The 25704-nt window shown below is 35.5% G+C and overlaps 1 protein-coding gene across 3 annotated transcripts; it reads right to left on the bottom strand.

The window, feature by feature from the left end:
* Window positions 1–127: 127 nt before the first annotated feature.
* LOC132697433 (uncharacterized) lies at window positions 128–25514 on the bottom strand. Of its 3 annotated transcripts, none has more exons than XM_060662950.1 (6): window positions 25239–25514; window positions 9234–9527; window positions 4752–5017; window positions 3419–3575; window positions 3230–3366; window positions 128–1439 (listed from the first exon to the last, which is right to left on the bottom strand). In XM_060662950.1, the coding sequence occupies exons 2-6, from the start codon at window positions 9406–9408 to the stop codon at window positions 1284–1286; spliced, it is 891 nt and encodes a 296-aa protein (XP_060518933.1). In that variant the 5' UTR covers window positions 9409–9527; window positions 25239–25514; the 3' UTR covers window positions 128–1283. The 3 variants fall into 3 exon arrangements, with proteins under 3 accessions (XP_060518933.1, XP_060518931.1, XP_060518932.1); XM_060662948.1 differs by lacking the exon at window positions 25239–25514 and adding an exon at window positions 22320–22521; XM_060662949.1 differs by lacking the exon at window positions 25239–25514 and adding an exon at window positions 12194–12296.
* Window positions 25515–25704: the final 190 nt, after the last annotated feature.

Genomic DNA, 25704 nt, shown 5'->3' with positions numbered 1-25704 from the left:
GTGTGATGTAACACCGCACGGGTTTAATTAGACGTTTTCGATTAAAATATATTAATTTATTAAAATTATTATATTTATTAAAATATATGAGTCATCGAACAGAACATGGCGTAAAATAAAAGCACGATTTATTGTATTCCTGTTTATTTTCTAAAAGTGGAGTCCAAAATCAAAAACTATAAACCAAGAACGAGTTTTACACAGTGATACACAACATTAAAGTCGTATTTTCGCGACCTGGCATCTTACTTTTTATAACTTATGCTCAGAGCTTAACCATTCAGACGGCGTAAAGTAAACTGTTGATGATGTCGTGGTTCAGCTAGAGCATCTTCTGACGCAAGTCGATAGAACGCGAAAATACCACCCAAATACAAGCGTAGTTTCAGATCTAATATCGAAGCTTTCAATTGCAGAGAAAAAACACCGCCTAGTGCAACTGCGTTGTGTGGGAATATTATAACCTATAAAATTACGTAGCATAGCAACAAAAGAACCTATAAAATAGATGTCTAGGGATTGGGTCAAAACATTCCGGCCAATATCGAGGCATCGAACATTATTTCCAGGTGACATTCAATTTTATAGGTTATAAAGCCGTAGTAAAAATTGATTTATATGAGGTGTTCGAAAATAACACACTTTTTACTTTTCTTATTCTGGAATTTTCGATCACGCCACATTGAACGAAAAAAAGAAGAAGAGGAGTATCGAGTTTAGGTTAACTGAGTTATACATCAGCATAATGAATAATATGATTTTTTTGTTGTTTTAATATTTTATAAAAGAGTCGATAAAATTTCAACTTAATATTTCTCTCTAATTGCATATTAACAGACTCTCTCCTCGTCTACAACTACGAAAATAATAGTGTCCAGTCTTAGGATATACGAGGGCGATTATTACTTTTTCAATTGTCCGCCGTCCGAATCATAAGGTAAATTTCGCTACGGGAGAAAAACGCGCCGCTACAAGGGGCCCTTTTATCAATTCTACATTTATTTGGTACCCGCTTAACGCATAAAAAATGTATCACAGAAAAAATAGCCCTAACATTATTTGTCGAAGTCGTGATAAGTCTTAAATTTAGGGATATGCACTCGTGGCGGGGGAGGGTGGGGGGAGATATGAAACTTTTCGCCTCAAATTTCGTGGCGTAAATTTGGTCGGTAAACTTTAAAAATGCAATGACGAGTCAATATAACCTCGTTCTTTACGAACAATTATTCTAAAAATTATCACGTGTGTACGCGCGACGACCCTAGATAAAAAATTTGGTTAGTTTATAACGCCGTGCGCTCGTCGTAAACGATGACTGCTTCGTTGTCGACCAGCGAATCGGTGTCTTTGTGCAGGAATTGACTACGTGACTTGCTTAACGCTATTATTGCTGCTTCGTCGTTTCTCATTCGGTTTTTTCGTTTCTTGCTGAAATTGACCTGCAACAAAATGATGATTTGTTGCTCCGGCTAATCGATCGGTAGTAAATCGATGCTTCTCAATCGAAACCAATGTACGTCTGGACACCACAGATCATCACCCCCAACCGTTTCAATTCTTTTTCTTAATAACAAACCGTTCACTCAATCTTAATTACAACTGGGACCCGCCACATTTAAAATTTTTTTGTTATTTTTCTATTAAAAACATCATCCAAAAGAATCAATAAATACAATTTTTGTTAGCTATAATTTTTAATTAATTTTTGGTATTAGCGTTTTTCAAGAAATACTTTCTCATAATATAATGTGTAGAGGACCTTTTGTGTCAAACGAATTAAACGAAATTATTAAACAATATCAATAATATTTAAGAGTATCTGTTTAAATAATAAATGAATATTTAAATCTCGCAAACAGATATTAATAAATAAATAAACAATATATATATATATATATATATATATATATATATATATATATATATATATATATATATATATATATATATATATATATATATATATATATATATATATATATATATTCAGTAGGAAAAATGTAAAAAGCATAGGTTTTTATTAAACGAACGGTTTATATATAAAACCATACTCAAATTGCAAAAAAATAGTTTAGAAAAAACTAATAAATAATAATTAAAATAAAAAAATTGAAAAAAAAGTAAAAACCTCAGATTTCTATTAATCGAGGCCTTTATTTTTATTTTTTAATTATTATTTTTTATTAAACGAACGGTTTATATATAAAAACTGAACCTTTTAATTGCGCAAATAAATAATAATAATTAAAAAATAAAAATAAAGGCCTCGATTAATAGAAATCTGAGGTTTTTACTTTTTTTCAATTTTTTTATTTTAATTATTATTTATTAGTTTTTTCTAAACTATTTTTTTGCAATTTGAGTATGGTTTTATATATAAACCGTTCGTTTAATAAAAACCTATGCTTTTTACATTTTTCCTACTGAATATATATATATATATATATATATATATATATATATATATATATATATATATATATATATATATATATATATATATATATATATATATATATATATATATATATATATATATATATATATATTCAGTAGGAAAAATGTAAAAAGCATAGGTTTTTATTAAACGAACGGTTTATATATAAAACCATACTCAAATTGCAAAAAAATAGTTTAGAAAAAACTAATAAATAATAATTAAAATAAAAAAATTGAAAAAAAAGTAAAAACCTCAGATTTCTATTAATCGAGGCCTTTATTTTTATTTTTTAATTATTATTTTTTATTAAACGAACGGTTTATATATAAAAACTGAACCTTTTAATTGCGCAAATAAATAATATTAAAGCTTGTTTTTATATCTGTTAATCATTTAAAAAAATTTTTTTTGAGGTGCAATTAATTAAAAAAAAAACTTAAAAGAAGCAAATCGCTATCAAATGAGTCCTTTATATATAAAAATATACTCAAATTGTGATAAGAAATTTGTACAAAAAATAATAAATAATAAAAGAACTTTTTAATCTCACAAATTAATAATAATAAGGCTTTAGTGTTTTATTTATACTGGTTATATATATATATATATATATATATATATATATATATATATATATATATATATATATATATATATATATATATATATATATATATATATATATATATATATACATAAACTCAATAAAGTTTAGGTGTTTTTTATACCAGTTAATATTTTTAAAAACCCCATAGAAAAAATATTTCGCTCATTTGCTCTTCTACCGACCTTAGCGTACAAATCGTTCAGGTCGTCTTCCGTCGAGAGAGGTCTAGGTTTCGACCTGACCCACGCGGGCAGACTCCTGGTCTTCAATGCAGGTTCGTCCGCTCTGACGTCATCCTGGCCGCCCGCTTCGTCTAAAACTGATTTTAAAAAATGACACATTTGTGCGAATCGAGAGTGGATCACACGCACTGCTACTCGATGCGTATTGGGGACTGCTGGGCGAAAATTCGGAAATCTCCGGTAGCGCCTGCTTGGGCACCACGTCGCCGTTTATATTCACGCTAGATGGTATCGGTTGACTGACGGGGCGTGGTTTTCGCATTGACGAGTTGTTGCTCGAATGACCCTGCAAGCAAGAGTTTGGGTAGTCTTTTCTTCAAAATCGGCTAATTTTCAAAATTCCAATAATAAAACCAATATCTATATTCATTGATATATACTGCTTGCACCTAATTTTGATAGAAGCGTTTATTGGAAGTTGAAATGATCATAATGTGACGTGGCCTAGATATTACTTTATATACATAAAGTAACATATAATGCAAAGCCCCCATTTATTAAATAATTTTCTAAAAATAAATAATTTGTGAAAAAAATCTTACATAGAATTCATAGGATAGGTTATTTTGACAATTTCCGCCGGCTGACGTTTAACGCCCTAATTTTAATTTTAATTTAAAAATTATCCGCTAGACTTCAGCTGGTCATTAGAAAAAGATTTATAGTGTTCTGCCTCATATTTCACATTCAGCCTACTTAATATACGCGCTATTTACAATTTATTATGAACGTAATTATTATATGTCATTATTATAATGTAAAATGCATTATAATGTTAATAATGTATTTAAAATGCCTCAAATATAACATTCACAGGCCCCTATTTATAATGTATTCTAAGTACTCCTCTATTTACAATGAATTTAAAAACGGTCTCTTATTCATAATTCATTATAAATGGCCTCCTATTTATAATGTATTGTCTTCTATTTATAACGTATTAAACAGGCTATTTGGAATATATTATAAATAGGTTGGTCTAACAATTCGCAACAATTTTTATATTTATAGGGCCCCGGGTGAATCTTAACCCCCCAATTTTAATAGATTCAATTTTTTTTTCACGAAAAAACATCCAGCCGGCCATTAAAAGAGGATATATAATGTTTTGCCTCATAGTCACCTGCTTATAATGTATTAACAAACGACCCCTATTTATAATGTATTATAAATAGGCCCCCTATTTATTATGTATTGTAAATAGGCCCCAGATTTCCTGGATTTATAATAATATTTTTCGTTATTTAGATATTTTTTGGAGGAGCAAAAAACTATATTTTGGATAACTCTTACGTGTTTGGCTGATATGATAATTATAAAATTTTATCGAATACGGAAGAAAAACCCAAGATATCTGTAGGGAGGAGTACAAAGTCGTGGCTGAGGAACCTTAGGGAGTGGTTTCGATGTGTAATCCTAATAAATAAATAAAAGTTAATATCCATTTATAAATTTTATTCACCTGCTGTCCAGGATTGCTGCTACTTCTCGGTACGGGACAAACGCCAGGACACTGGGTACACTGGGGTCCACCGATAACCCTCCCGGTATACCAAGGGTTGGGTTGCAGCGGACCGCCGCCCCCGATCACCCTGTTGCTGTAGCCCCACCCGCACCGCTTCTGTTCGGCGAACACGGCCGCCTGACTCACTTGGTAAGCGGGGGCGGGCACACCCGGGGGCGGTATTTGGGTGGACGAGGATAACGCGGGATCTACCTTTCGAATACCTAAGAAAATGTTATTCTGCGATTTGATTTCGATTAGTTTTGAATGTGCAGTGAAATTATACAAATTCAATTCAGTATACCCTGTTAGGGTTGGTTACTTGAACGCGGACATTATTTATTTTTTCCTTAATCAAATAGTTTTTGATTGAATTATTGCGTGTTTGAGGTTTTAAGTCAACAAATTTTGTATGAGTTAAGTAGTCTTTACAAGGAGCTGGTACATTCAACAATTCCATATTTTCAGCTAGAACGCGAACATAATGGACGCTAGACGCCTGTAGCTGTTGTTAGAGAAGCCAGTTTTAGTCACTCCATGTTCATAAATTCAATAAAAGACACAGATTAATCTCTCGTAGGGTAAATGACGCGTGAAATCTGGTGTGCCAGCTTTGTGAAATACGTAAAATATTGGTGAAATCGTACGTTATTTCAAAAATGTTGAGCTTTTAACACTTTTCATTAGTTGGTTCCAGTTTGAATACACTTCACCACAACCTTCCAAAGACAATGAGTCCGAAAACAACCCCACACTTGCCAATGTCGCCCTTCTTTACATTCAGAACAGCACATATCAAAGGTTCTTCAGATATATAACGTCACCACTTTTATCACATCACGAATTAACACTTCTTCAAATCTCTCACAATCTTCGATCTTATATGCGGACATTGCATGTAATCAATTCTTCTACCGAAGAAAAATCCGAGAATCTAACCAACCAAACAATCTTAACCGCGACTCAGGTTTTTACCTTTCACTAATATAGGACTCGTCCGAGACAATGTATTTTTTATGGACAGAAAATTATCGTCGAAAATGCTACTTAAATGTTAACAAAGAAATAAAAAACTAACTAAAACTTATTTAAAACTAAAGAAAAAAAAATGTAAATAAAATTTAAAGAAAAACATTTGTAAATATTATGTTTACGTTCGCTTTTAAATTATATTAATTTTATTTTCCTTTTTTTTTACTTTTCTTTTTAAGGAATGAGTCGAGGGTGGATCAAAAATTTTATCTATTATATTCTCAACCACCGTAGTAAAGCGGAGGATAAATTGTTCACAATCAATGTTAGAATAGTTATGTTTTGAATAACAGTTGTTTATTTCATAATTTATTAATTTATTTTCAGAATAATTAATAATTCATTATATATTTTCAAAAAAACTTTCACAGGCTACTGTAATACTTTTTACAAAACTTCTGGATTCCTCCTGCGTTGGTTTTGCTAGCAATTTCGACTCAGCAAAAATCGACGCAGGAGGAATACAGAAGTTTTGTAAAAAGTATGCTTATATATTGTTTGAGGGGGCCGGAGCCAAATGAGGGGCACAAACACCGTCTCGGATCCATATTGGTGACAGGTAGAGAGCTGAGTCGCGGTTAAGATTGTTAGGTTGTTTATAGATTTCTACAGACTCGGATTTTTTGTAGCTGGAAGAACTGATTACATCCAAGAATTTTAGTTTTATCAAATAAAATTTTATGTCGGGTTTTATGAGTGCGTTCGGTAACAACTGATGGGTTTATTTGTCTTAGCCGTTGGTGTTCTTTGCCGCATATGCATGGAATGCTGTAAACTCCTGGCATCTCAAATGGAATTTTGTCTTTGACGGACCGAAGATGTTGAGAGATTTTTGGACAAGGGGTAAATCTGGTTTTGACGTTATACTTCTTTATAACTTTTGATATGTGGTCAGTGATGTTTTCAATAGGTCGAAGGGGTAATCCTGGTTCGTGAATCCGTAGAGACGACGGAATTTTAGAGTCGTGAGGGATAACAGATTTTTCAAACTGAACTAGTGTTCAACTTTATAGTTTTCGTCGCACAAAACTCAGCATCACTTTCTATGTAAAACTGAGACATGTCTACAGGGTAAGTTTCATCGATTTCATTAAGAAAAAAGCTAGTGTTCAAATAGATATATAAAATGTCAGGAAATGTTATTTAAAGAAATATTAAGTTGACTGACCTGACAGTAAGGTCAGTAACATACAAGTTTGAACACTGTTAAGATTTGGCGTCACATTTTACGTCAACACAAATTGAAATGTTATCAGTCAGTAAGGGATCAGAAACTAGTCATTCTCGAAGCTTGTTTTTACGTGTGTCCAGGATGGCCATAAGGTGGGATCCTGTGCCCGTAGGCTGTTTTTCTCTTTTATGGCGACTTTAAAGGAGTATTTAATTTGGACGAAGCGAAGGTAGGAATTCCGGTACTTCAAATTGGCAATTAACGCGGGGCGACTAAACCAGATTTGTCGCGTGGATATATCGTGAGAGGGAAATCGGAAAATAATTAACGTATTGCAATAGCGGAAATTAAACTAGGGACCCCGATTTGCAGTCTAACTGCAGAGATATTAATTAAGGATTAACTTAAAAAAAAAACACCATTTTTTTTTTTTAAACGCTTCGACTCAAACGTCAGATATCAACTTCACCTCTCCGTTTTCAATTCCGTATATAATAATTCGTCTATATATAGACCCACGTAAAAACCTACGCACTCACCCGCTGAAAATAGCAATTTGAGAACGCAGACGATAAAAAGAGACACGAGAAACGACATTTTACCTGTCACATCACGTCAGTGTCGAATTAATCGTGGCCGATCTCAATTTAACGCCGTTTCTTTCCCACCGGAACGACTACATTCAAATCGACGCAAATCAAATCGAAATGAACCCGGAATTTTAATAGAATTTATAACGTTACCATTTATAAAAATCATAAGTCGGTTTCAGTAAATACGAAACACATAAATAATCGAAATAAACTGTAGACAATTGTGGTCTGTGCTTCGGTGGTCTAAAGTACAATGAAAAGAAGAAGAAAAATAAAAGTTAAAAATTGATTAAAAACTTGTGTCCTTTGAAAAAATTTCCTCCAGTACATCTTTTCATTGAATTGTTAGAGGCGTAGTGCCTACAGTTTTGTGGATTGGTCCTTGTTTTGTGCGGATGTCTATGGATTTGTATGAAATATTGCTCGGTTTCCGGATGTCTTACATTCACACTGGTATCCAGGCCAGATGGGATCGGATATCCCGTATGAGATAATTGCTAATTGGTCGAGGAAGAAAAGAGCAGGAATTGAAGCGCTTTTTGTCTCTAGTTTCCACGAATTTATGTGTAAAAACTAGACATAAAGCTACCGACCATATACTTTTTAATTTTTGTGTAGAACTGTTCAAAGGAATGTTCAAAATTTTCAATTTCGTGAGTTTTCCATTTTCCATTCGATTTTATTTTCATTAGTTTTAAGTAGTTTTATATTAAGTTTCAGAATTCTATTTTCATTTCTATGTTATTCTATGTTATATTAGTTTTCCTCATTTTTGTATGCACTGTTTTACTATTTTAGTAGATGATATATCAATAATAAATATCAGGAAAAATGACGACTATGTCATAACGATGACACCCAGCAAATGCCATAAGAATACGCTTGGTATCACTGCTAATGTTATCGTCATCTTTCCGGAATACTATTATACCCACATAGTCATTGATTCATGACAAATTAATCTGTGCTATTTAATATACAAGTGGCTTAAAAAGTTCACCAAAATTGCATATGCATATGACCGTTAGTTTTTCGGTATATTTTCGCAAAACAACACAAATACATTCACTGACATGACCGTCAGATTTGAGAAATGTAAAAAATTCAAACCGTGCGGTAAAATCTCAGAATTAAGTAGAAAAATAGTATTTCAGTACTATATACAGTTGCAGTTTAGCTCTAACGAGATGATTAGCGAAACGTCAGAAGATTTGTAAATAGTATTACAGTAGCTTGTAGAAGATTCTTTAAAAACTTGATATTACAGTATTTGAAAAATAGACTTAATTTAATCTAAAATATACTAGATAATGATATAATTTCCTGGTTAAATCGTAGAAATATAAGAGTTTGACAACGCTGTGGAGCATATGACAATCATCATTAGAATTGCCATCGTCTAGCTTCACTTACAGTAGCGCTTGTTGCGCCTAGGTGCACTTACAGTAGTGCTATTGGCGCCCGCGTTCACTTACGGTGGTGCTGTTACGGTAGTGTTCGTTGCGCCTAGGTGCACTTACAGTAGTGCTATTGGCGCCCGCGTGCACTTACGGTGGCGCTGTTAGCGCCTAGGTGCTGTTACGGTAGTGTTCGTTGCGCCTAGGTGCACTTACGGTAGTGCTTGTTGCGTCTAGGTGTACTTACAGTAGTGCTTGTTGTCTTTTCGAGGCATGACGCAGCACCAGTAGAGGAGGCAGGCCCCGAGGATTGCGACGATCAGTGCGGCCCCGCAGAACACTGCCGCCAACACGGGCAAACGGCCAGAGGCGGCGGACGACGCTTTCCAGCCGGGGGCGGCGTCGGTGGGTTCCGGCCACATGCTCGCCGTCAACGTCACCCACTGCCGCTGCAGCACGACGCCACCGCGACCGCCGCCGACGCGCAGCGTTTCGGAAGGGACGGCGCCGCCATCAAGGATCGACGTCGATCCCGAATCGCCTGCGGAAAAACGCTTTGAGTTCACCGAGCACGCTAGTTATGATTAGAGAATATAAAGATAAAATGTTCTAATTCTATAGTGATTGATGTGGTTGATGGTATTGTGGAACCTTTACAATGAATTTTCTTGTGGACCTGATGGAATTCCGGTTATGGTTATCTGCAGTAGATATAAGATTTTTACCTCTTTTGGAAAATAAAAGGTTTAACATACATTTATAAAAGCAGCCAGTAATTCGTTGTAGATCCACGACAACAAATTTGTCGACATACCAGCAATATCTGCTAAGTGCCTTTGACAATTTTAGTCAACTAGACTGGTCTAATTATAAATAGCGCCTGGGTTTTATAATACGCAACTGTAATCAAGTTACTCTGATCTGCTTCAAACTGCTCTACACTTCTCTAGTGCGCTCTAGAATTGAGTATGCGTCAGTGTTATGGTTTTCATACTATGCTTGTCATATGTCACATTAGCGTTTTTCAGATCTTTGAGTTCGAAGGAAATCAACATATATATAATGGTTATCCTATTGATTGTGTTAGAAGTTAGGTCTCCCGTTGATGTATTAACTTCTATGTAAAAAAAATGAATGTATGTATATGTATAAACATCGGTTATGGAAGCCGTAGTGAGTCAATGTTTCGTATTACTTTTCCTGGTTAATTACAGTCAAAAAGACTATGGGGTAAGTAAATTAATAACGACAGTTCAGCATTGTAATGGAGTTCAAAACCGTCCACCTGAATTTTGATTATTTTCGTCAAAAATCTATGCCTTGTTTGGTTGAATTTTTTTTCCAAATATAGGGATTTCTGGCTCATTTTGGTTAGTTGATTTGATAAGCCTTTAGGAGGGCAACTGCAATCAGACTCCTGTCCCGACCTTTTGTGGCATAAGCAATTTTTTCTGTATTTGCACAACGGATATGGTGGCTATTAGTCATACCCTGGATCTGAGAGATCATTAGTATTCGCATTCCGTGTAATGAAATTGCGGATACAGCAGCTAAAGAATATTTTACCCTTATGTCAGGCAGAATCCTTGAATTAATCGCTCCTCAACCAAGCCATGGTTTTAGTCTTCTCGAGCAACAACCATTTACTGTTTACAAATCTTTTTGAAGGATTTTTAACCATCAGGCCAAATGACAAAAGTATCATCGACATAGCGTCCCCATAATTTTGGTTTCAGATGGAAGGTGTTGACGATTTTCTTCTCAAGAAAAAAATATGTTCCAGGAATGGGGACTTTAGTAAAGAGGGATTCTACGTCGAAACTAACAACACACTAGGCAACTACACACCAGTAGTAGTTTCAGTTAAGCTTTGAAGAAGCTAACAGGATGGTTGGCAAAACGTCAGCAAGTTTGAGTTTGACTCTCTTCTTTTCATCCTCATGCTGTGGAATACACAACACGTACTTTAGGAATGTTCTTTATGGCTTAGTGCATAGATACTTGGATATTCGGCATCTGCGTGGTCTGATATTAATTTTGCTACTGGATACTTCAATTTTTTTTTTAATTTTTTTTTAGTACTTTCTCTCAAATAAACTACGGGTGCTGCAATTAATAACGACAGTTCATCGTTTTTCCGGTTAAGTGTCTGCTCAGTCTAATTGAGTTACGGCCGCCCCTAATAAAATCACCTAAAAAAAGGAAATTTACGACGTTTTCCGAAAGTTCCAGAAAACGGGTTTATGCTTTCCTCGCCGAACGAAGATTAAAAGTCACATCAGCGAAGTGTTGAAACGCTTGAGGCGACGATGTTCGGCGGGAATTATGACCATTTTCACGGACCCGTCTCTCCAAATAAATCCGCCAATATTAACCAGTCCCCTTTAACTTATCAACCGTAGCAATAAGCGCATGCTCGTCGCTATTTTCATGGTCTACAAAGTTTGATATACTAGTTTGGTTAGTTTTGGACTGAATTGGTTTTACTAGTCTAGTCTGCTGCAGATGCTTTAACTTCATTGAAGAGTTGCATTGGTCGAGAATAGACAATTTATTCGAATACCTGTTCTCTATGGTCTTAAAGACTTCTTCTTCTTCTTAAAAGATAAATTAGTTTTCCGTAGCGAAATCCATAATGTAAATGTTAGGGCGAAGACGCTCACTGCGCCACAACACAGGACTGCTCTTTACAAGCAGGTATTTATATATAATGCGCCGATTACATTTGTTCCGAAAGAACACTAAAGATACGAGGTTAGCGCCAAAATTATGATGATAATAGATGCAGCTCCAATATCACGATAAAACTTGGTCTTCTTTTAAATATATATCTTAGTAGATTGCGAAAAAAAAAACAACATGGGTTCCTAAAAACCTTTCGGCTATTCAAAAACAACGCCGTGTCGAGTGTGGGCGGTCTTTTTTGGAACTCTGTGCGTCGGTACCGAAGCCTGTGATAGAAACTATTGTGAGGGGAGATGAAACTATGGTTCTCTATTATGACCCTTTATCGAAAAAAGAATCAATGGAGTGGCGTCATAAGAAAATTCAGAGTCAGCCAGTCCACAAAAAAGGTGATGGCCACGATGTTTTGGGATTGCGAAAGAATTCTTTTGATAGATTTTAATGAATATAATACCACTGTCAATGGTAAATATTACATAAATTGCGAGACTGCATACGTGTACAACGTCGAGGAAAACTGACCAGAGGCGTGCGTCTTTTGCAGGATAATGCACCTGTCCATACTGCGGGTGTTGCACAAGCTGCCATTTTAGAATGTGGGTTCCACCAAACAGATCATCCTCCCTATAGTCCACATATGGCCCCCAGCGACTATTATTTGTTTGGATATTTGAAAAAGGACTTATGTGGACGGCGGTTTAACGACGAAGTTGAGCTAAAAGATACTGTTTTGGTTAAAGGGGATTATATTGAAAAATAATAAAACATTGTTACTCTACTTTGTTTCTATCATATCCAGCCCGGGAAATTTATATAATATAATAATAATAATAATAATAATAATAATAATAAATAATAATCATATAATTTTATTAAAAAGGATACCTGAAAACCATACACTTTTTTTGGTCAGCTGGCTATCCAAATCATAGAATAATATATTTATGGGATTTCGGGTAAAATTACTGACGTTCGCTGTTGAGAAATTTGAGAACATAGACTCCTTTTTACCTGATTTCCAGAGATATTTTTTTCAAGAGAAACTATACTGCACGCAGCGGTTAGTTGCAGATACGGACACAGAACATTCTTCGATGACTTTTGGTTAGTTTGATTTACGTTGACGACACGTAAATCGCACGGCAGGCGAGATAATTATAATCTTAATAAGCCGCCTATGGACTATAGCTCGCGGTACTAAAACACGGCGATTACCAAAAACGTTCGTGGCCGAGGAAATGGCCGGAGGACGGGCAATATGAAAAAGCCCTTTCTATTTTCGCGATATGGCAGCGGCGCGAAGAAATTAAAAGTTTTCATTAAACGGGAGTTGAGACATTTTTCCTCCCTGTGCCTTTTCGTCGTTATTAATTTTGTTTTTGTATAAATGTAAAGAAAAAATGACTTAATACGATTGCGCGGCTTACACCACAGACTGTTTGAAATGGAGTGGAACGGTGTTGGACAAACTTGGGCACAAAAATCGTTGATTTTTTTTATTACATGATATGTATTTCCCGTTTTTTTTTTTTTTGTGGCGGTCACAAAATATTTTAAAGCCACTGTAAACATACACACTAAATTTTCGTCAGAACGCGCTTTTCGAAAAAAAAATCTGTGTTTAGTTGGTGACTTGTCAAAGGAGTGGAACTAGTGAAACAGATCATTTGGTGAAAACATTTAAATGGCTGGGAGAAAAGAAAATAGCGTGCGGCAGTTTTACAAATCGTGGTTAAGAATAGTCCATAATAACATTATTATTTATTTTAGTGAGTTTTTTATGGTTATCTGCGATTACATGCTTCTCTTCATTAGTAGATTTTAGGAATTATTATTATTTTAACCAAATATTTTAATAAAACAATTAGCATTGCGTTGGCCACCTAAAGAATTTTTATAAAATCTTCGCTGAAAAACTAAAAATCTTAGTTATTTTACAAATAAGATGGAAATGGAACAAAAGTTTGCTAAATTAATTTAAAATTATTGAAAAAAATAATCATGAGAAAATTATTAATATTATTAATATTTATATAAATAATATTAATTATTAATATAAATTTTTTATATTTTGGGTTTTTAGAATCATTTACTTACTTTAAAAAGTTAAGCATCATACATGTTCGTATATGCGTAGATTCTTTTTTTTTTTTCAAAAATGCTGTGGTGTTTACTGGATTTGTATATACACACTTACGTAAGTACAATAACGGTCACTTTCATCCGTCAATAAATAAATAGACAACAATTTATAACCTTCATTTTCTTTAAGGCTTGTCTATCTATGCCTGTTGAAAAGCACGGGTATTTCAATTCGCAGATTCATTTTTTTTTCAAAAATGTGGTGGTGCCCACTGATTTCGTATACACACACTTAAGTAAGTATAATAACGGTCACTTTCATCCGTCAATAAATAAATAGAAAACAATTTATAACCTTCATTTTCTTTAAGGCTTGTCTATCTATGCCTGTTGAAAAGCACGGGTATTTCAATTCGCAGATTCATTTTTTTTTTCAAAAATGTGGTGGTGCCCACTGATTTCGTATACACACACTTAAGTAAGTATAATAACGGTCACTTTCATCCGTCAATAAATAAATAGAAAACAATTTATAACCTTCATTTTCTTTAAGGCTTGTCTATCTATGCCTGTTGAAAAGCACGGGTATTTCAATTCGCAGATTCATTTTTTTTTCAAAAATGTGGTGGTGCCCACTGATTTCGTATACACACACTTAAGTAAGTATAATAACGGTCACTTTCATCCGTCAATAAATAAATAGAAAACAATTTATAACCTTCATTTTCTTTAAGGCTTGTCTATCTATGCCTGTTGAAAAGCACGGGTATTTCAATTCGCAGATTCATTTTTTTTTTCAAAAATGTGGTGGTGCCCACTGATTTCGTATACACACACTTAAGTAAGTATAATAACGGTCACTTTCATCCGTCAATAAATAAATAGAAAACAATTTATAACCTTCATTTTCTTTAAGGCTTGTCTATCTATGCCGGTTGAAAAACACGGGTATTTCAATTCGCAGATTCATTTTTTTTTTCAAAAATGTGGTGGTGCCCACTGATTTCGTATACACACACTTAAGTAAGTATAATAACGGTCACTTTCATCCGTCAATAAATAAATAGAAAACAATTTATAACCTTCATTTTCTTTAAGGCTTGTCTATCTATGCCTGTTGAAAAGCACGGGTATTTCAATTCGCAGATTCATTTTTTTTTTTCAAAAATGTGGTGGTGCCCACTGATTTCGTATACACACACTTAAGTAAGTATAATAACGGTCACTTTCATCCGTCAATAAATAAATAGAAAACAATTTATAACCTTCATTTTCTTTAAGGCTTGTCTATCTATGCCTGTTGAAAAGCACGGGTATTTCAATTCGCAGATTCATTTTTTTTTTTCAAAAATGTGGTGGTGCCCACTGATTTCGTATACACACACTTAAGTAAGTATAATAACGGTCACTTTCATCCGTCAATAAATAAATAGACAACAATTTATAACCTTCATTTTCTTTAAGGCTTGTCTATCTATGCCTGTTGAAAAGCACGGGTATTTCAATTCGCAGATTCATTTTTTTTTTTCAAAAATGTGGTGGTGCCCACTGATTTCGTATACACACACTTAAGTAAGTATAATAACGGTCACTTTCATCCGTCAATAAATAAATAGACAACAATTCATAACCTTCATTTTCTTTAAGGCTTGTCTATCTATGCCTGTTGAAAAGCACGGGTATTTCAATTCGCAGATTCATTTTTTTTTTCAAAAATGTGGTGGTGCCCACTGATTTCGTATACACACACTTAAGTAAGTATAATAGCGGTCACTTTCATCCGTCAATAAATAAATAGACAACAATTTATAACCTTCATTTTCTTTAAGGCTTGTCTATCTATGCCTCTTGAAAAGCACGGGTATTTCAATTCGCAGATTCATTTTTTTTTTTTTCGAAAATGTGGTGGTGCCCACTGATTTCGTATACACACACTTAAGTAAGTATAATAACGGTCACTTTCATCCGTTAATAAATAAATAGACAACAATTTATAACCTTCATTTTCTTTAAGGCTTGTCTATCTATGCCGGTTGAAAAGCACGGGTATTTCAATTCGCAGATTCATTTTTTTTTCAAAAATGTGGTGGTGCCCACTGATTTCGTATACACACACTTAAGTAAGTATAATAACGGTCACTTTCATCCGTCAATAAATAAATAGAAAACAATTTATAACCTTCATTTTCTTTAAGGCTTGTCTATCTATGCCTGTTGAAAGGCACGGGTATTTCAATTCGCAGATTCATTTTTTTTTTCAAAAATGTGGTGGTGCCCACTGATTTCGTATACACACACTTAAGTAAGTATAATAGCGGTCACTTTCATCCGTCAATAAATAAATAGACAACAATTTATAACCTTCATTTTCTTTAAGACTTGTCTATCTATGCCTGTTGAAAAGCACGGGTATTTCAATTCGCAGATTCATTTTTTTTTCAAAAATGTGGTGGTGCCCACTGATTTCGTATACACACACTTAAGTAAGTATAATAGCGGTCACTTTCATCCGTCAATAAATAAATAGACAACAATTTATAACCTTCATTTTCTTTAAGGCTTGTCTATCTATGCCTGTTGAAAAGCACGGGTATTTCAATTCGCAGATTCATTTTTTTTTTTCAAAAATGTGGTGGTGCCCACTGATTTCGTATACACACGCTTAAGTAAGTATAATAACGGTCACTTTCATCCGTCAATAAATAAATAGACAACAATTTATAACCTTCATTTTCTTTAAGGCTGGTCTATCTATGCCTGTTGAAAAGCACGGGTATTTCAATTCGCAGATTCATTTTTTTTTAAATGTGGTGGTGCCCACTGATTTCGTATACACACACTTAAGTAAGTATAATAACGGTCACTTTCATCCGTTAATAAATAAATAGACAACAATTTATAACCTTCATTTTCTTTAAGGCTTGTCTATCTATGCCTGTTGAAAAGCACGGGTATTTCAATTCGCAGATTCATTTTTTTTTTTTCAAAAATGTGGTGGTGCCCACTGATTTCGTATACACACACTTAAGTAAGTATAATAACGGTCACTTTCATCCGTCAATAAATAAATAGATAACAACCTTCATTGCCTTTAAGATTTCTCTATTTATGGCTATTGAAAAGGAATTTGAAGATTAATTTTTCTTTCTGTAGTGCCTACTGGTCTTCGTTGTTTTTGAATTACATCCCCTTAAAGGTTTTGGGGGTTATAATACCCTTTTCGGTCATGAAAGTACATTCCCCTGACGGGATCGAAACAATGGCGAGTCGATTTCCAGGCCGCACAATTCGTTTGGCTAATAAACACCGCTAACAAAACATTACCATAACGACCGCGATAATAAACAGCTCCCTTATTAGCAGTTTGTCTTTTCTTTTTAATGGTTTGGCAGTGGAGTGGCCTCAGAGGAGCGAAACGAGTAGAACCGCAATTGCAATTAAGTAGTTGTAAATCAAAAATGTATATGTTTAATGACCACGTCGTCTTCCATATCAATGTATTTTCAACCCCATAGAACATTTCTGGCGCCAAGTTTTTAAAATACCCTAAAAGTTTACCCACCGATATGGGCCTAGTAGTTTAATTTTTAGCTGCCAATATAAGCCCATTTCAAAAGTTATAAAATCTAGTTGCAGCCGGTAAAATAGAATAAGCTTCGAACGGATCGCTTTTTTTTGCATCAGACAATTATCGCGAAAGACCTTGGCTTGCGGCGACCATTGTCGCTGTGACTCAACCTCGCTTGCGATTGTGTAAAAAATATATTAATTGTACAAGTACGAGCCTACTTTTTAAGTGCTAACAACAAAACATTAAATTAATGGCGTCTGTGGGTTAATCCCATTGCGATAGTACCAAGTGCGATATATATTCGGCCCCTTTTGCTTTCAGTGTTTTTTTTTTGTAATATCGTTTAGGATGTTTTAGTAACTCATATGATAGCTTGCCAGTAATCTACCACATCCTTGAAATTGGGTAGAGCTAAGCTTACTGCTCGCGTAGGTTTTTGATATAAGATGTTACATTTTTAGATGAACTTCTGAAGTCATTCGCTTTGTATTGAAGACTAGAAATCATAGAATTGACTCCAGACACCGCTTAGGCTGGGTAAACTTTTTATAAAATGATTTGTTCACTAAGAAGGTGCCAAAGATGCCCTCGATATTCCTTAACTTTGGAGGAAGCGGCGACTGCGGTCCCCGGAGTTATTTGAAATTTTAATGCGATAGGAGTGCTTCCGGTCCCGTCAAATGAAACTTTCAACGCGGCCGACCTATGTGGGTCGCCGACTCCGCTAAAATATTGTCCAACTTAATTGATTCGTCTCTGTCATTTACGATCCCGCGTCGGCAACATTCTTAGTCGTAGCTGCGAGAGTAATGAGCGAAATAAAAAGAGAAAAATATTATTTTAATTCTTTTTACGAAACTTCTGGATGCCTCCTGAGATCAAGCTCTGCAGAAGCCAACAGGAAACGTTAGCAAGTTCGTATATAGTATTACAGTAAACTTTTGGTTAGTATATAGGATTTATTGAATGTGCCAAAAGTCTGTTATTCTATGAGGGGTAATTTATTCAGATCTTCAGAGCGTTTCAGCCCCCCACTTTTGAGTACTTGCTCTGCAGTTTGCTCATCTTCTAGATACAACCGACAGTCATCATCACCGACGAGGTCTATCTGGTACTGCAGTGTCAATATCTAAAAGATTTTTTAGTCTACTATCTATGTGCCTGCGACTGCGCCTAGAAAAACTTGCCAGAATGAGAAGCCTGTTGTTTGTTGAACTTGGTCGGTCTACCTGGGTGGCGATTTACCTCTTGCTCTTCTATCAATAACGTTTCCGGAGATGATCAGATTCTAGATTATTTTCGCTTCTTCGAGTCACATGACTGGAAAATTGTAGGGCTCCCTGTGGACATGTTGATGGTAGTATAAGTTTCATCTTTACTTCTTCCAAAATATAACCGTGTGTACGATGTCAATGTCAAACTCTTGATATGAGTTTCCGGAATTTTCTAGCCTGAGTGGAGTTTCCCTAACGCACTCGTAGCGTTCGCCTCCAGTCCCGCATTTCAAAGGCGTCGATTTTTTGTCGGTCATGGGCATGGAAGGTCCAAGTTTCACTACCCTACAAAGCAGTATAGAAATCGAGAATTTTTAAGAGTCATATTTTCTGGGGAATGATCCATCTTTCTTTTTGTCATGTCAATGCGTCCTCAAATTTCTGGTAGAGAGTCTAGATAAATGACCTGTCTACTATTTCACATTCCTTTAGTCAACCAGTCAATTGCAAGGTATTAAATATATTATTATTTTAGTTTTGTTGTTATATGATATCTGATAGCATCCCCAAAACCTTATCGAGGTTTGGCTTCGTAGGTTATAGCCTTGCCATATATCTGCAGCTAGTAAACCCGAGGCCGTGCTATCTCGTATCGGAAAACGTTAAACGGTTCCACATTTCGTTATAATTTCAGCGCCATTATCGCCAAAGTCGCGGTATTACGGGCACGGCTCCGGAGATTTCAACTAATTTGTCCACGCGGATATACGATAATTTCATTGTTCCACTCCGGACGGCGTTCTTTGTTAACTCGCCGTAAATCCCGACGGACGCCCTTTAATTCGTCCGTTATAAATCCTCTGGCGGGACGCGCGGTAACGTGGCCGTAATTGTTGCACCCAGATAAAACACGTCCTTTCCGAATTCTAACTAATCCAATTTTAACCACGATGGTCCCGTTCATCAGATTATTAATCAAAGAAGCAAGATTAAAATTAATCAATGGAAAAATACTAAAAAATAGAATTGAAAGGGAATATGCTGGTACGGAGGCCGAAGAACAAGCAGCCTTTACAGCACGAAAATCGACAATTGGCCATCTTTTCTGGCAGTTTCAGTCAGTCAGTCAGTAAAAAGCATTACAGTAGCCTGTGGCAGTTTCTTTGAAAAATTCTCACGTGATAATTCTTTGTCTTCTTTTAAATACATATCTTAGTAGGCTGCGAAAAAAAAATTGAAGTCTTGCGTCAAATAGTTTTTTATTGACAGCATTTTAAACAAGACGTGTCCGAAAAAATGTGGCAAATAACGCAAATTGACTATAGAGCAGTCATAAAGTTTTTGACAAAAGAAGGGTTAGCACCTAAAATTATTAAAGAAAGGCTGGATGGTGTATACGGCCAAAGTTCTCCTTCGTATTCTGTAGTGAAAGAATGGGCAAAACGTTTTCGAACGGGGCAGGAGTCCCTTGAAGATGATTCAAGAATTGGTCGACCAGTGGATGTCATAACGGAAGATATTGTTGCGATCGTGGAAGAGTTGGTATTGAGTGATCGACGTTTAAGGGCCAAGAAAATCTCAGAAATTACTAAGCTTTCTGATACAAGTGTTCGTCGAATCCTGCATGATCATTTAGGTAAGCATAAGGTTAGTGCAAGATGGGTTCGTAAAAATCATTCGGCTATTCGAAAACAACGCCGTGTCGAGTGTGCGCGGTCTTTTTTGGAACTCTGTGGGTCGAAGCCGAAGCCTGTGATAGAAACTATTGTGACGGCAGAAAAAACTATGGTTCTTTATTATGACCCTCTATCGAAAAAAGAATCAATGAAGTGGCGTCGTAAGGGTGAAGCGCGTCCAAGAAAATTCAGAGTCTGCCAGTCAACAAAATAGTTGGGATTGTGAAGGAATTCTTTTGATAGATTTTAAAGAAACAAATACCACTGCCAATGGTAAATATTAAGCCTACATTATTACATAAATTGCGAGACTGCATACGTGTAAAACGTCGAGGAAAACTGACCAGCGGCGTGCGTCTTTTGCACGATAATGCACCTGTCCATTAAAGGGATTGAGTTATTAATAAAGAGATGTAAGAAGTTATTTAAGTTAAAGGGGATTATATTGAAAAATAATAAAAAATTGTTACTCTACTTTGTTTCTTTCATATTCAGGCCGGGGAATTTTGGCGCTGCCCTCGTATCTATGGTAGAAATACCTGATAATTTTAGCTTTGAATATGCGATGTACAGTAGCTGCGGCATTGAAATCTGGGGGAAAAATATCATTTTATCTGTTTTACAAAGAGCGACAGACGGAGAATAGTGGAGAAAACCAAAGAAAGCTAAACTGATAGATATAGATTGAGAACGAAAGAGAAATTGCCCATTATTATGTTAAGAACTTTGGTTATGATAAGAATTTGCAACAAAATTAAGTCTGTATACTACGGTTAAAATTACTACCAAGTGAACAATAACAGCACTATAACTTTTAAAAGGAGGTGAGAGGAGAGGATGTGATATACGCTTTGGAGTGATGTCACACCTCCTAGTTCTTGTGTTTTGAGTGAGATGAGCCTCAACGAAGGCCCAAAAGTGAAATATCTCGAAATTAACGAAAACCGGTAGATGTCGCACGTTGACAAACGGCACCTTCACACGCGTGCACCTGCCGCGTGCAAAAAGACGCCCGTAATAAAAAATGGCGGTCACGTGCGCGTTATATATTGTTCTAGTCGAATACGGCGTACTCGAAGATAATTATTACGTCGAGTTGTTAGTCATGTTCGCGTTACCACCGCCGCACGGACCTTGTCGGCTTTTGAATATTAATATTTCAGTATAGTTGCAATAAAATCGATCCGACGCTAATAACGAAAACAAATATCTACACAGAAATAGAAGTAACAGTTTTTGAATGAATGTAGCCGAACAAAATGCGTATAATGGAAGATGTTATCTTGATAACATTTTAATTGGCTGTAACTTTTTGTTTGTACAAATTAAAGTAGAACAAAAACGGTAAAAATGCACCACATTGTAAGGAGGGGTACCTTCTTGCTGCCATATAATCAGCGCTGATAAATTTAGGGGTAAATCTATATATCTATAGGCTGTTCTATTTGTAAATAATGATCTCCAGTTAACTTTTCATCTATAAATATCGGACCCAAAATATGCCCATCTATGACACCATTGACCCCTGAGTTTTTATTTCATGTATTTGTCAGGATTATTTTGTAGCCGACGAACTTTCATCAGTCCATAAAACGTTTTTTAAAAAATTAGTATTCTCGTCATGTCCATTTAAAAAATCCAAACAAAACTGCATCCTCCTTTGGCATTGTTCTACACTTAGTTTTTTTTTAAATTTAAATATTTATTTATATTCTTTCAAAACTGAGTGGATTCATCCTCGAGGTATATCTGTCCCTTCATATACTCTAGTAATAGAGGAAACTGGATGTGCATCATAGAATCCTAATATGTTTGCCTTATTTTCTTCATTTCATTATGATTCCGCATATTTTTATGCTCTAAACCCATCACCGATTATTATGTGTATCGTAAAGCCAGCCGGTCAGCCGGTCATCTGCCGTGTGTGTGGCTACTGACGTCACGATACCTCGCGCCTCGCGCTAAGGTTTCGTTTTCTAGCCTCGCGCCGATCCTCGACCTTTAAATGTTTCTAGCGGACGGAAATATGAATATTTTTTATCGTTTTTTTAAGAACAAAACCCTACGAGTCCGATCAAAACATTCGTTACGCATCGCCAACTTACTTTCCAACTCGTTCAGATTCAGGTACGGATACGCCAGGGGGCTGACTTTTGCTTGCCGGTCCTGCATAATACTTTTTATAACTATATGTATAAACGTCCACCCGCCAATCGAATTACGCCAATAACACGACACCGCGGCGGTTTGCCGCCAACGATACACGAACCGCCGCCTAAGCAACGATCGGTCACACTGTTTCACGCGAAACACCGCTTGAATGGAACTCGGCCGTCGCGACGTGGGCGATTGCGAGCGTCGCGGCGCCGACTTACGCGCGAGATAACGAAACGGCGCGCCCACGTTATGAAGGCGGCACTTTTTTTTTTTGATTCTCCGAAACGCGAATAGCGTGCGTGAAAAATAAAATAAAAAATTTACATCCACCCACCCCTACGGGCGGGCATCAACCGGCTTAACAACTACGGTGGCGGAGTATTCAAGACATCGATTGACTCGTTTTTTTTCCTCAGACAAATAAACTCAGCAGCAGTTGCCGAACAAAATCTTGCATGGGAATCAGTCATCCGAGACGGTATTTATGCCCCTTATTTAGAACCGCCCCCCTCAAACAATATGAAAGCCGGTACAGAATAAAATGCGAGCAAGTTTCAGTCAAGTTCTGAAGAAGCCAACAGGATGATCGGCGCCATGTTAGCAAGTTCGAGTCAACAAAAACCGACGCAGGAGATTTATAAAAAACACACTAATATGAAATAGTATAACAGTTTAATCAAAGAAAATTTCCTTACTCTTAAAATAACACATCTAGCGGCTTATATCTTAAATAGGGCCCTGGCTCATGGTACACGTGCTCAAAAGAATAGTCTCTTCTGCTTTACAAAAGGCGGGTCTTAAACTCATTCCGAACTCAAAACCATAAAAGGTTGTAAAAACGGTATATCGTTTGGAGAACTCTACAAGCTTTACTTAACCTACCTTAGCTATATTTACAAAATAATAAAAAAAATAACAAATACATATTTTTCTTATTGATAACGTATTAAATTGCTCCTTTTTTTATGAACATCGGTATGACTATGAGGTCTCTTTTATGTTCTCTTCAATTTTTCAATTAATCCATACGAATAACTTTTGTCGAAAAAAACATATTGCTATTTCCCATTCAATAGGATGGTGTCGTTTCTTAACAACATTGAACAACTTTTATGTTAGGTTTGGTTTTAGGACCCGATAGAATTTTTGAAATTTTTCGGAAATATTTAGAACAAACACCAGAACTTTCGCTATCCAAGTCTAGTCTAGTTACTGCTACTGCATATCTCATTCTAGACATATCTAAAAGTTACACTTATTAAATATTTCCATAAATACGCAGCGTTTCTGATATTCCACTAAGAATTATAACTTGGAAAATAATTAAAGTAAAAGAAGACTTTAAAAAAATTAAAAATCTTCAGGTGATTTATTTAACCGATAATCGATAACCTCACTTTTAATTTACCTTACCTTAAGAAACTAAACAAGTTTACACATAAAAATACACAAAATAGTGAATAAAATAGGTATTTTGTTTTGTTTCCCAGTTTTATGCATCAATCATGAATTGATTCTGATAAATAAATACCCATTCTTTGGTCTTTTTCAACAATTCCAGCGGGTACGGATAAACACAAAAATACATAAGTCGTAACTTGATTTCTGCAAACTTGAAACGTCCGAGTATAATGATATATCCCGTTCCTTCTCATTTAATTCGACACTCTTCTTTTTTAACACCTTTTATACTTTTTTATAGCCCTTTATTTTTTAATGTAATATAACATAAAAAAATACCCTAAAATGACAAAATAACAACGGACGGACTGCACTGAAAATCGATCAACCAAACAATGAAGTATTTATTAGAAGGCAAGCTTAAAAACAATTGCTAGTAAAAGTCATCTATGAACTAATTTGTGTTGTGCGGGAAAGCGATTGAAAAATAAGTGTCCGCGGGTGCACTCACTGAGCAATATACCAGTTTCATGCCGATAACGGGTTACATAAATATTAGGACAACTTCCTTCTTACTGTTTGGAAAAAAAACTAGGCCAAACCCGAACAGCGTTCTGAAAGTGACATTTGCCGATATGTTTGCCGTCTCGAGGTGCAGATTGCGCGATGTATCTCTTTATACACCCGATGCAAGCAAACAAATAAACCCGATAATGGGCTTTTGCTGTTCTTTTTTTTAAGTACCGACGTCCATTCGGCCATAGACTGATTGACTTATTGAATTTAACAAGTCACCCATGATATTGACGTTAGTTGGTACAGCACTGGTATTCTGTGGTTTTCTAATAATTTCTTTTCCCCTAATAACTAGTTTTTCATTAATAAATTCATCGAGTAAATATGTTCCCGTTAAATTTTCAGGAAAAAAAAACATTAGAAAGAAAAATACGTTAAAGTTGTTTATATGCAATTATAACATGGCCTTGCTTTTTTTATTTATGTCTACAGTTTGCGTTACTGAACTGTCCTGTGCGATTTACTGAGGCACAGACCAAAAAAAAAATAGATTTACAGGTAACTGTTCTTGTCGCTTTGTATGCAACTTTTGACCTGTCCCTCCTAACTCTAATGAGTTGAAAAGCGTAAACGTGGATCGATAAAACGATGATTAATAATAAAGCGGCCTATCTGAGGGAAGTATATTTTATGACCCACATGGCAAATACCCTGCGGCGACGTAAAATATTTGCGAGCCTCAAATTTCGACGGCAAAAGGTCCCTTTCGGCTTTTTTTATACCGTCCTTGTGATATTACGACTTCTAAAAAAAAACTGTTTGCCTCTGCTACTGAATGAAATATCAACCAATATATAGTCCTCAGAAAGCAGCAAACTTTGTGCTGGTTTTACGTGCTGCTGTAATTTAGTTCTGGTGAATTTAGTTATAAAACTTATTGAAGAACTTACCGGTTTAGTTTGCACCATTCTTCGCAAAAACCACCATAACTCTCGACGGACGAACGTCCAAAAGGCACTGAATTTTGGACAATCAATTATCGAAAATAGCAACCAACAAAGAAATCTAAATATTTCCTTGAAAATCACAGAACAGAAAACGAAAATTATTGGCAGTGATCAACAAACTTATCACTAGCTTGGCGGCCACATTTGCCGGATGTGGTGTTTTGTATATATAACAATTATTCATAAATATTTCCGAAATACATTCGTGCGGTCTTATTGCGTTGACGTCACGGAATATAAAGAAACCTTCATGCGCGATTGCCATTTCCACCTGCCAGTCTCGTTTGTTTTCTAAACAATAATTTTGTGAGTCATCGCCAGGATGAGATTGGGAGAGATGCATTGCGATCTAATCAATTAAAATCCCAATTGAAGCTAAAGAAATTTTTGCAAAAAGCGCCTTCGCGCT

This window comes from Cylas formicarius, unplaced genomic scaffold (genome assembly GCF_029955315.1).
Source record: "Cylas formicarius isolate icCylForm1 unplaced genomic scaffold, icCylForm1.1 PGA_scaffold_1__22_contigs__length_36826433, whole genome shotgun sequence".
Lineage (NCBI taxonomy): Eukaryota > Metazoa > Arthropoda > Insecta > Coleoptera > Brentidae > Cylas > Cylas formicarius.
Note: the sequence above shows the minus strand (reverse complement) of the source record. Positions and strands in the feature narration are given on the sequence as shown.